The sequence below is a fragment of the Calypte anna genome, chromosome 3, assembly GCF_003957555.1.
Source record: "Calypte anna isolate BGI_N300 chromosome 3, bCalAnn1_v1.p, whole genome shotgun sequence".
Taxonomy (NCBI): Eukaryota; Metazoa; Chordata; class Aves; order Apodiformes; family Trochilidae; genus Calypte; species Calypte anna.
Genome location: NC_044246.1, coordinates 80,491,556 through 80,505,054, shown reverse-complemented (window position 1 = coordinate 80,505,054; position 13,499 = coordinate 80,491,556). Strand labels below are relative to the sequence as shown.

At 35.0% G+C, this 13,499-nt stretch overlaps 1 protein-coding gene across 1 annotated transcript in view; it reads right to left on the bottom strand.

Moving 5' to 3' along the window:
* The window catches only part of DOP1A (DOP1 leucine zipper like protein A), a 60,692-nt gene that overhangs the window by 30,689 nt on the left and 16,504 nt on the right, over positions 1-13,499 (bottom strand). Inside the window, exons 7-14 of the mRNA XM_030447101.1 lie at positions 12,507-12,606; positions 10,225-10,334; positions 7,914-8,022; positions 6,059-6,179; positions 5,226-5,345; positions 4,734-4,848; positions 3,643-3,876; positions 155-776 (exon numbers count right to left, since the gene is read on the bottom strand). Coding sequence (XP_030302961.1) covers positions 155-776; positions 3,643-3,876; positions 4,734-4,848; positions 5,226-5,345; positions 6,059-6,179; positions 7,914-8,022; positions 10,225-10,334; positions 12,507-12,606 — 1,531 coding nt within the window. The remainder of the gene's footprint in view (positions 1-154; positions 777-3,642; positions 3,877-4,733; positions 4,849-5,225; positions 5,346-6,058; positions 6,180-7,913; positions 8,023-10,224; positions 10,335-12,506; positions 12,607-13,499) is intronic.

The following is a 13,499-nucleotide window of genomic DNA, read 5'->3' as shown; positions in this document are numbered from 1 at the left end:
AAGAAGACAACCAACTGCTACCAAAAGAAATTCACATTTCTGAAAGGAACAGCAAGCAGCAACCCACACAAAGCATGAATGCTATTACTTCTTAAATAAGCAAATAAATAAATAAACATTTCAAGAGGGCAGAACAATGAGGAATGGAGCTTACCAACTTCAGGCTTCCCAGGATGTAATTCCGAAGTACGGTTTCCTTCAGCAATGTAAACAGGAAAGCTTGAACATTCAAGGTAGAGCTGACAAGCAGCAATAAAGGCAGGAAGGTATTCTTTTGGTGCTTTTTTCTTGTTTGTTTTTTTCACCTTACCATCAACTTGTGATTCTCTGTCCCATTTTGCGGTCTGTCCTTGCTCTCTAGCGGAGTCTACTGGAAGCTCTCCCCCTAAGGGCTGAGATAAGGAATTACTCTGAATGATATACAGGTTGATAAATCTGGTTAAAAACTGTTGGACATACTCCAAACAGCACTGCATTGCAGTCTTTTGGATCGTTTTCCCACTTCGAGCTGCCGTGCCCTGTGTCATCACAGGAGGCTGTACAATGGTTTCCTCAGATCCCACAGTTGATGCTGTCTCAGTCTCTGAGGATGTGCTACCAATAATAGGAATGCCAGGTCCACTGTGACCTTCACTCAGTCCTCTGTCAATGTCATCAGTCGTGTCAGCCTGGTACTGCACAAACTCGGTGAACCCACTTTCTGAGGACCGACTGCTTGGAGGATTTTCACCATCTTCAAACACGTCATTAGGATTTTCAAGAGAAACTGATGGCACCTGAGTGAGACAAGAGTTTAATGAGTGCTCAAAATGGGTTATTTAGGTCTCAGAGAGAAAATATTTATTTGCTTCTCCATTTGGAAGTAACAATTTTATTCCACAGTTTCAAATCTATTCATGTAAATACATTTCATGCAAAATGATGTTTGGTGTTTCAGTAAGCTTGCTAGATCATGCTAACTATAAAAAAAATGTTAAAAATAAAGTAAAATACTTTAAATATTATTGCTTTTAACATTTTCTTCATATCGTAATTATGCATTGCACAAGCATTATTAATTTATATAGCATCATAAACCAAAATATTAATATATGGAAAAAACCCTCTCACTTCCAGCAGGAAGCAGGACACAGAATTATGTTGCTTATGATCACTTCAGCTATCAAGGTCCTTGTCTTTAGATTTTGGCATGTTTACAAAAGGACAAGATACTTATCCATAAATCACAAACTTCTGCAGTCATAAAAGAGTAATAAATGCCTGCAGGCAAAGGATCCAAGATGACAGCCAAGAATGGGAAGACTTTAGAGAGTAGGAAAAAGCACACGCTTCTCTATCACTGTACAAGTAAATAATCACATTAAATATTAAATCATTTTAGCCTAATAACTGTCTAGATATACTACTGATAGAAGAACCACAACTATTTATACTAATAAAGCCAGACTGATTTCAAGTCAAAATTTATGCTCTTTAAGAAATTGTCTATTAAATGTGGATGGAATCCTAATTCATATATATATAAATATATAGATATGGTACAACTAACATCCTTTTTTTTTTTATAATAATCTAAAGATTTGGAAGTTGGAGATTCTTTTCAAATAAAAATTTATAATTATAGAATAAGAAATAAAACTTCTTTTAAAAACTACTAACCATTTACAACTAAAAAAAAATATAAATCATCTCCTAGAAACAGCAACAACTGTTCTTCATGACTCACTGTGTACTTTAATTGTTCACAAATCTAATTAATAATTTCTGCTCAAGAAGAACCCTTTCTGGGCTGCTCTAACCTCCTACAGTCTTGCTACAGTACTGACAGCACAGTCTGCTTCCTGTTGAGACTGTGAGGTGATTAGGGAAACAACTTAAACAGAAGTGCATCACTGTGAGTAAATGCAGGTAAAGAACATGCTCACAAACTTCTCATTTACCTATCCTACCAGTGATGGCAGATGGAGATCTGACAGGCCCAGAAGTTCTCTTGCTCTCTGACCACCTAATCACTAACTGGCTTAAATACAGAATATGAGCACAATCTAAAAATCTGAATAACTTTGTAATGAATTAATAAACCCAGACATCATTATATATGATGCACTACATCTTCCTTTACCAGAGACAAAGTAGGAATTAAAATGAATATGTGTTTGAGATAGTTTCCATTGTCTAGGTACTAAAAAGCCTGGAAAGACAAATAGGGTCACCCTGTCTTATAAAATACAGGAGAACAGAAACATAGTAATTAATTTTACTCTCTTAACAGAAGCCATGGCCACATATGAGTCAGTTGTAATTGAAAGAAAAAGGCCATTAAAGGTCCAAAGGGCAATACCACACTATCAAAACAGGCTTCATTAAAATATAAAAAAGCAAAAGAACAGAAACTGTCAGGTATCAGCGGCTAGAAAGAACAAGGATAGGATCCTACATAAAGGATGTTGTTTATGCTAATGGATGAGGTTAACATAATCTAGCAATGGACCCTTCTAGTGAAGAAGGTCAAACACATAATTGGATCATATTAGCAGAAGGACAGCCAGCAAGTCGAGGGAAGCAATTAGTTTCCTCTGCTCAGCAGTTTTAAGATCATTTCTGGAACAGTGTGTCCAAGTCTGCACTCATTAGTACAAAATAAACATTGATATACTGAGTGAGTCCAGTGGAAGTTTGCCACAGGAGCACCTGACATGTAAAAGGAATGCTCAGAGACTTGGAGTTACTCAGTATTAACAAAAAGAATGCCAAGAGTTGTGGAGGGAGAGAAGGTGTGCCTTTGCTGGCTGGGACTTCCCTTAGGTGGCTGAAAAGGTGGAGGAGTGCTCAGAAATCCACAATGAAAGAACAAGAGGCATTGAACACAAGCTGCAACAATGGAAATTCTGATTAAATAACTAAGCACAAAAAAAACCCAAAAGTGTACAGAGAAGTTGTGGAATCTTCATCCTCATAGATACTAAAATCTCAGCTGGATATGATTCTGAGTGACCTGACCTAGCTTTAAAGTAGAATCTAACTGAAATCAGCCCTGCTTTGAGCAATGACCTGTAACCATCACTTCCACACCTAAATTATTCTACCTATTTCTCTAGTTTCTTCAGATAGAGAACAAGGATTTTGAGGCATGTCACTTAACATAACTTACAGAGCCATGGTTGCATAGACCACACTAGACAATATTAAAAGAGAAGGAGCTGCTGGCTGTTTTCTTTTTTCTATTTCTTTATTAAATCGTTCTAAGAACTTAACAGTGGTTGTAAAATAACTGATAGGCATTAATATGATGTGAGAGGAAAAATTGCACATCACTAATATGTAGGCAAAAATTGGGGAATTCTTTCGATTCCTGTTGCTCTACATAATCTGACTCATAACTTCACTCTAAAGCTCTGATTCTGAAGTGACATATACGTATAATATAAAATCTAGATAAAACTCCCTTAAGAATAAAAATATTTCACCTGAATGAAATGCAATGTTATCATTTATTTTGATGATCTGAGTTTCACATGTATTGTTGTACATTAAACTAAGTTTAATAAAGACTTGTAGGAGGTTCAGCAAAAACTTAGAAAGTCCACTTTTCCTTTCCACAGAAAAATTATTTTTCTGAGATGCTGCAAAACAATCAGTTACCTTTTTATTTTCCCATTCTTTTAGGGAACTGCTGTTACCACTAGGAAGCTGCAGAATACCATCTGTACCAGAAGATAGTAATGGAGGTTGAACCTTACTAAGGATCTTTGAGCAGAGTCGAAGAGAATCAGTAAGCTCAGACAAGTGTAAAGTATGCAGATGGCTTGTCAATGCAGAAATCATCCTGAGCAACAGCTGAGGCAAGTGTTCTGTCTGTATTTCAATGTAAGTCTCCTAACAAAGTAATAGTAAAACTCATTAATTGTAACATCAAATTCCACCTTTTAAGTTATTGTCTATAACAATGGTAACCATCACTTGCTACACTGTGATTTCAACATATGGAACACAGAAAAAGGAAAATTAACATCTTAATATCTAAGAAATACATGCTTTACTTAAAAGAAAAAGAAAATTAACTTTACAGCTGAGTAACCAACAAATGGAAAAATGTTTAACTCTTTCAGAATTTTACATCTTGCTTATTACACAGCAAACAGACTACAAAACAACAATTAGGCTAAAAATGCTACTACCATTATTTTAATAACCTTAATACAAAAGTTTAAGAATGAAAGATACACAAGTTAAGAACTAAAGGGAAAATAGGCTGATTGCCATACCTGACACAGCACTCTCATACTTCTAGTAGGCTTTGAAATGAGAAAGCAAAGAATTGAGGAAAGACAGGTATAGGAAAAACAGTTCCAACAGTCTTTGCTACATTAAGCAATGTCAGCAGAAAAAGGAAGATATATCTTATGATAACATTTAAAAGAGCCTTAAAAGAAAGCTGCATATCTAAACTAGCATGTCAAACTACAAAAGACTATACTTGTCATTAATATAGTGTAGTTTTAGAGAATTCAACAACAGACAAAAATTTTCAGGTATAAGCATCATAAAAGCCACTTTGCTTATAAGCAACCAGTTTATCATGCATCATACAATGAAAACAAAAGTTCTTCTAAAGGTGGCCACCTATTTATAACAATATATATTTTTAAAAAACTAATAAAGCAGATACAGTATTTCTGTAAACTAGAAATGTACAGAACCCTATTATCAGCAATGAATAAAGCAATTCTTACCAAAGAAACTATATCCAATAAAAAATCCACTAACAAGCAGAAATTTGTCAGGGGTAACTCAGATTGCTCACTACCACTTCCAGGGCCAGTTTGAAGTCTGGCATGTAATGTCCTCCTGCAAAATTCAAACAGGGTTTAACAATATTCTTCCCTCCCCCTTTACATTGACCATGTTTCTATAACTTAATGCAAAGCTTTACAGATCAGAGATAACACCTACAAACAAAGAAGAAATCTCTCACTTTACTGTGATTTACATTTGGCCACATGGCATGTGTTTGAAAAAGGAGCAATCACCCATTCACTGTAAATTAGTTTTCATTCATGAAATAAGGAAACTCAGGCTACAGAAAACTGCATTTGTGACTCAACCATAAACATCAACATGAACATTCACACTAAATGATCACATTAGACTAACTTCTCTGCAGAAAAAAGCTTATAAAACAAATATCTACTTCAACTTTACATCTATGAAGTAATGTAACTTACCTACAACATTCTTCAAACCAACGAGCAATGTAATCCCACATATAATAAGGCTCAAAGGAATTAAAGAGAAGATTGGCAGTTTTAATCAACTCTGCCGTTTTCTTGTTCTCTCTCAGTTTGCTGAAAGAAAATAGAAAGAACACTATATTTTTACTCTTCATTTCCAAATTATGTAAATACACATCACTGTGAGCTTAACCCCTGCCAGTTGACACAAATTATCCTCCCCTCATCCCTACAGTGGTTGTTGCTCTTGGGTTCAGTATATTGTCAGGCTCCTCATATCAATGTCTTTTCTTCTCTATCCTTTCTTTAGTATGTCTTTAAACCACATTCTTAAGAGAATCTATTTTCCCAACATCATTTCCCATCACCATTTTCTTATATCCATCAGTTATGAATTTCCCTCTTCTCTCCACATTTTAAGATATGCAACTCAAATCTTGAAACTCTTTTTATCCCTCTCTCTGGCTGCCTTGTAGAAATCTTCATTTTTACTCTACAAGAAAGTTCATCATTCCACTTTTTTTTTTTTTTTTTTCAAGAACACAGATGTAAAGAATGCCACAACTGATCTATACCATAGACATACCTGACTCCCAGCTGTGTTAAGCAAACATTTTTGCCATGAATAAAGACTAAACCATATGTTTGTTTGTTTTCTTTTTTTTTTTTTAATGAAAAAGTCATAGTCCTACAGACCTTAGCATTTAAAGTCAGTACATCTTGTATCATGAAGAAACCAGGACACAGTCCCACATGGTTCAGTCTCATGGTTGCAGCAACAGAAAGATACACGATTTAATGCAAAATAAGTTGTAGTTATTATTCACCTGCTTAGCTGTGTGTGATCTTTGTTGAAAGAAGGTTCTGCCTGAAGCTCCAGTTCTGCTTTGCACTGTGTATATAAGGTTCGAAATACTTCAATCAATACATCCTCTAGGATGGCAGGGCCTGGAGGGAAATGCCAGCACTCAGTCTCATGCATTATAGCACTGATAACATTCCACATCTGAAAACTACCCAAATCATTAGCTAGCTTTGGTCACTGAAACCATACAATTCTCGCTCTTCAATTTCATGAACTACCTCAATTTCAGAAGTTTTTTAGCATTCCAGACATTGACACAGGCGTATACAAACCACAAGCAGAAGTCTCTTTCCATATGATGTATATACAGTGACAGCTGGATACAAACACACCTGGTTCAAAAGCTATGCAGTCACAGAATCACAGAATTGTCATGGTTGGAAGAGACATCTAAGATCCCCACATCCAACCATCAACAGTCACATCACTATAGCCCATGTTCAAGCCAACACATCCCCTTTGAGGAATTACCTGCTCAGCTCAAACATACACATAAAATGTACACGTGACTGATCAAAGGTAGCTTTCAATCAGTTTCAAATAACCCACCCATAAGCTGTTACCCATAACTCATCAATCCATGTTGTCACCATATGGGAAATATACTCAAATATTTAAAAGCAATTACAAGGTAAAATATTCTGACCATTTTTCCTAATACAAGGTAAAATATTTTGGTTATCTTCCTTTTAATTTGAGGCAGGTTTTCTTTAATTCTAGAGTCTGCGGGATACTTTTTGAAATAGCACCTCCTTCAGATTTGAGCTGTATCTTGAGTCTAAGGAAAAAACAAACTTCTTTTAAACGAAGTTCACAATGTGATGCTGCTTGAAATATCCTTTGCTTTTTCATGTGTTTTTGTAGCCTCACTAAGCTGCCTTCATTGACAGTGCACTCAGTGAATTCAGTACAAATCCTATTAGCTTTTTCCCATCTCATTTTTTGTAAGAGTCCTCATAGCTCTGCTTACTTAGTGAAATCTAAATGTACACACAGCCGCTGAAAACTTAAACTGACTCCCAAATATCACAAAGTACCAGGAAGAGGACAAACTCTTGACAGATACTTCATTCACTGTGGTCTGTCTTAACCACTTTATTCCCAGTAGTATTCTTTAACTGTTGTATTTTTGCCTTTTTCTTATCCTGCCCCTAAATCTTAGGATAGACTTAAACAAATTTTTTTTCAGTCACCTCCATAGCTGTTATGCCAAAGGAAAAGGAAAAGTATCTAGCAATGAATTATTTTGAAAACTTTTGCCTCATATACATTTGTCCCACAGTTCTCTGCACTCAGATGCTAAACAGTGCATTGAAACACTTTAAACAGGAGAAATAAAAATGAACAAAGAAACAAACCCCAAACAAGCCAACCACACACTCCACCCCCCCAAAAAAAACCATGCTTTCTCAGGATAAATTCTTTTGATGAAATGTAATTGTTTTCTTTTTAATGTCTCTCAACTCTATGCGTTTACTAGAAGCAAGAGCAGTTTATTCACTAAAGCAGTAGCTGAGATTTAAAATAGTGTAAAATCACTATTTGATTTAAAAAATGGAAAAGATCAAATCCACATGTCTTCCAATATGTAGTAATTTCTCATTATTACTTTAACTTACTATTTCCTATGTTGAAAGTAGTAGAAATTGGATTTGTTAAAAGGTACAGCTAACGAACACACTGAATTAATTGGCTTGGAAGATTTAACTTGCCAGTACTAAGAACACAGCTTTTCTAATGGGATCATCAAGAGAGAAAAATTCTCAAAGCAAAACAATGTAAAACAAGTGAAAGAGTAGAAGTAATATGAAAATTACCTAGTTCAGGTTTATCCAGCAAACTGATAAGAATTCGAAAAGGCTTCAGGTCTTGCATTAATGTGCTTTCTTCTCCATGCCCGTTAACTTGTAATATCCCAATCATTGCCTACAAAGAGAAAAAAAATAGTTTTTGAAAGGAAGATGCAATAAAAGCTCCATATTAAAGGGAAATTCTCAGTAGTGAAGTCCACTATTTCATCTCACTGCAGCTCATTCTCTCCACGCTTAAGTATTCTCTTTAACTTTGCCTATGAGAATATTTCTGTGGAGCAGACCTTGATAACTTCTCTTTTCTTAAAGTAAAAATAAAATCTTATAAACAGATACCAACTCAAAACTTAATAAAAGACACCAAAAATACGAATAAATTGTTTGAGGAGGTAAGGCATATCCACATGAAGGGCTTCATAAATAATAATAATCTGCTCATCTAGCACATAGCTATGTGGTAAAAATCTTTCTTGATTCAGCTGTCTAGATAGCGGTGAAAACTTCAAAAACAAAACAAAACAAAACAAAAACTAAACCAAACCAAAAACCCCACCAAACAAACAAACAAAAAAAAACACCCCAAAGAAAACCGAATGAAAAGTGAGTCTGTATACTGAAGTAGTTTAGGGAATGAGCTGCAGAATTGAAAAAAAAAAAATCCCAATGAAACTGCCACATATTTTGCTTAGTCTTCTCTCCAAGGCTGGCTTCACTGTCCGAGTTGAAACTAGTTTCTTTTACAGCTTCTCAAAAAAAGGAGGCAAAGAAGAAAAACAAGCTGGGAAAGAGAGGCAGGAAATAAGTTTGACCTTGCCATCTGCTACAAACCAAGTATTATCAGCCAGTATCCTGAAACAAAAATCTTCTGTACTTGAATACGCTTGTAGAAGTTGAGAATTATCAGTACACTGATGTACATTTCAGTATATTCAGTACAATTAATAACATGGGGGTGGACTGGAAAAAACTACACGAAAAGACTTCTAGGGAAAAGGGCAGAAATGAACAGTGCTTTTGAATTCCTTCAGAAGACAGCAAATGGTTTTACAAAGCACATGCAATTTGCATTAAGCAGAGTAAGCCACTGATTTTAATGTCTGTAAAATAATTTACAGCAAAAACCAAAAGAATTATCCACAAATAGGGTAACAGCCACAAAATACAGCAACTCTCCATTCTACTGTAGCAATCATGTCTACTACTAAAAAAGGGAGCTATATTTACTCTACACTGTTGTTAGTTATCTCAAGAAAGGAATGCTTTCATGACATTGACTAAGCTAGAAAGATGGGTAGATCTAAAAGGAAGACCAGAATCCACTAAAGAATGCCTAGAAGTTGCTAAAAGTACTCCACATTTTGTATAGATGGCACATGCAGAACTGTTCTTGTTCAGGTGTCTCCTCTACTCTTGAATAACTTTGGAATAATCCGTAATGGGAGGCAAAAGAGTGACAAGAAAATGCTGATAGAGTGCCAATGAGGTCCTTGCTGCATTGGATTTCTGGGGTCTCATCACCACAAGTAGAACAGCAGATCTCATCACCTTCATGTAAAACTCAAAAGTTTTGTGCTGGATATCAGCTTTAAGTTATGATGAACTAAATACTCTTGTGTCACCTATTAATATTGGAATCCTCACTCTCCTTCTCATACCATACCATATATAGCACTGCAATTCTGACTGAATTTCAGAAAAATCCTGACCTTATCAGTTTGCCTGAATTATCAAATGTCTTCCTGATTTCAAGACTCACAGCATCTTGAAAAACAAATGTATACTTTAACTACTGAAAAGAAGCAGCAGAGCTCTTGAGGCCAGGTGATACCAAGTCACTAAGTAAGGTTTTAAGGGTAAAATAGTGTGCCTGACAATTTCCTTAACTACTGCCAGTGGACAGCAGAAAAGACATTCCCCTTGCCTAAAGGGGAGGAAGGTCCTTCTTATTCAGACCCTCTGAGTACTATCTGATCACATTATTGTAATATTCAAGATACAGAAGAGTCTCTGTATCTACAGAAGTAGAAGAGAATTCTCCAGTTCAGTTTCATGAAAGAACAAGGCTAAAATCTTCCATGTACTCTATATTTACTGTGGAAGTAGAGAGAAATTTAATATTTGTCCTGATTATACTGTTATTCAAAGAAACACATAATTCCATGTCTTAATTTTCCCAATGAAAAGGTTTTAGAAGACCAAACCCCCCCCCCAGAAATTACATGGTCACATTGAAATGGCAAGTCAAAGATAAAGATACAGTAACTTTGATCAGTAGGTATTTATGAAGCTAAGCCAACGTAAAACATCATATAGCTACCTGGACTAGCATCTCCTTAGAGAAGGTGTTGAAGTAGTAAGTGGCATGCTCCTCAGGATTGCTGTGCCTTGTACTTCTGGGTCCTACAAGGGCACCATTGTTATCAAAGCCTTCAAGCAAACAAGAGACAAGGCAAGTAAGTTTTTGTGTCCTAGTAGAATATTTTGTCAATTTCTTTAAACTAGAAATCAACACACCAGCACTGATAACTTACCAAGAAGAAGTCCAAATAATGATTGCAAGAGAAAGATGATTTTATAGAGTTTAATACAGGAAACTAAGTGATACTTCTATGCAAGCATTTTGCACACAACTTACAAACTTCAGCTTTATGTAACATTATTAACCAAATTACATGTTGTACAAAAGAAACAAATATTCACAAACACGGTACAAAAAACATATAATCCTGGATTATCTTCAAGAAACCTGCCTCACAAATATATTTCAATATAAATATTTGTATGAGAACACAAAATTCAGTATTTTAAATACAATGATGTGATCATCAAAGCACACTGACCTGACTAAGGCACTTACAGAGAATGTACATCACATTACATAAACCCAACTTTGTTATTCAAAACTATATGGAGACAGGCATTTGTTTTTTAATCTTTTCTCCTTTTTTAAACCAAGTAAATATCTTTATTCTAAAAAAAAATAAAAAATAGGCTTGAGGATTTTTTTTTTTTAAATTATAAAAATTAAGTCTGTTAGGACACTACCCTGTTCCACAGAAGTTTTCCACAGTTTTTGCCCTAAAGTCACAAAATAGAAGAAAAGTCTGAGAAGATGCATGACCTTTAGCAGCAACTTAAGACAGACTTCATAATGGTTAAAATAATCTGGATTAAAGACATGGAATTTGATTTTTATGCCTAAAAAATTAATAGTCCTCTCCCAGCTATAAAAAAATAGCTAACACCAGAATTAAATAATGTCATGCAGAACATCAGAATTCTGACAGGTTCAACATAACTGACTCTCCTCCCTCAATGTTTTACATTAGTAGAATGTCACGATAATACAGAATATCATGATAAACAGCCCACTGTGTCAAGCAAAAAAAAAAAGTAAAAAAGCTGTATTGCCTGAAGGTCTGTCCAAATATATAGCAGATAGAGTCATTAGCTGTCCACAAAACAGGAGCAGCTACTGAGACTATAAAACTATCTTCTGAAGTTACAGTCTGTCAGTGTAGACAATTCTCATGAAATAGCTGTAGAAGTTTCCACAGTTAAAAAACCCAGCATGATATATTAAACACACAATACCTTTTCAATGTCAGAAAAAAACATATTTAATCCATCAAATTTAAACAAAACAGTAGTGTAGGGCTTAATCTGGAAATTATTTTTTTCCTAAATTGAAAAATGTAAGTATGAACCATGACAGTGCATTTCAATTTCTTTAAAAGAGGAGTAATTTGCAAGTCGGTGTTTTGAGACATGATTAACTAAAGAAACTAGGATTTTTTATATTTATTTTCTAAATCCCTGCAACTTCAGCTGAAACAAAACCAATCCCCTCATGCAAAACACTGTTGCTGAATTCATCCCTCCCTTTGGAACTTCAGTTCTCTCATGTTCCTTGACTACTTCCTTAATTCCAACACTTCCAATTTTCTAATTTCTAGTTTTCTACATATTACCTAAATATCTATTATTGTCTGTTGCATTCTTCTGATTACACACTGGTTTCATACAAAAAATGTGTATTTTATTGATATTCTGCCATTTGGTAGAAGCAAAAGTGTTGGCCCTGTCACTGATCGATTTTTACCCCAGAAAAGCACTGATATAACATTATAGTGGCAAGGAGAACATAAGTGATTTTTGAGTTGTAATTCAACTACAGAAACACCTAATGAAGCTCAAAGATTGCTTACTCAGGCCCCCGTCAAAGCAGTATCAATATTTTTCCACATAATTTATTTCTGATAATTCCTGTTTTTCCCATTATATGTCTTCAGGGAGACAGAAGTTGCCTTCTAGTGTCTCTTTACACAGGCCTGGTGCTCCAAGCTCTAGCCCTGACTGGGGACCATAATTACTGCTACAGGAATATTTACCAATAATTCATGTAACACGAAAGAGCTCCAGCATCACACTCTTCATCTTTTATGCCCACGGAGAGTTACACTGCCGTTCTCCCTTATGATGCAGACTAAGTATTTCATTTTACCAAGAATGTTTCTCCAAAATATAGAAAAATACTTCTAATGAACATATGATCCTCCCTTCACTTTTAGTGAACAATGGAATGAAATACAATCCTACCTAGAAGCCATGCATAAAGCCTCCTGTTGAGTGACATGTCCCTGCGCAGTACTACATGAAGGGCTGCTGACAAAATTCTGATCATATCCGGACGTGTTGCCTGGAAAGGTTAGAAACACCACCAAATTTAACTATGAAAAGTTATATTTCTTCTATGTTAGCATCTTAATGTGCACTAAAATGTAGTTAGTTTCTTGGAAGTGACACTTCGTAATAGTATGCACCCTTTATGAACAGCAAAATACTTGACTATATTGATAGCTCATTTCTGTTACACCAAAATCACTGAAGTCTTCTGAATACTTTTCAATCTCCTGCTACTGTGTTTTATATAAGTTTCAATATTTTTTTTAAATTGCTTTATTGATAAATTCACAATTCTAAAACCTAAAAAGTAACACTCCAAATACTCCTGTATTAATATGAACAAACCACTTCCACAAGCAGCAACACATTTCTTTTTGCAGGAAAGTGCAGCATTTCTGTGTTTTATAGCAAGGTGACAATCAACCCTGTATAAACTTTCCTCCAGGAAAGTTTAATGTAAAATATGTAACGAATCATTTAAAAACATAAAATAATTAACCACAAATACAGTAAAAAAAAAATTTTAAAAAATCTGTAAGTTGTAAGGTCTATCTCCCACTACTGCTACGGCTAACTACTTACCCCAAACCAATTATCACTTTTAGTTCTCTAGTGTTCTGAATCAGTTATGCTAAGAAGATTAACTTTTCTGCTTTTGAACACCTAGAACTGTAAACTTGCACGTGAAATGATAATTTGTTTTCTTGTCAAATTAGAGCAAATTAAAATCTTCTGCACAGACTAAACATCATAATTTGTATTGGGTTTTCATATAGGGAAGCTGAAATCAACTTAAAAATAAAACATGAATCTCAAAAGCAGAAGGGCAGAGATCATGACACAAAAATAGCCAAACCCATCAGAGAAACTCATATATATGACTCTTGCTCAAGCTTGGAGAAAATA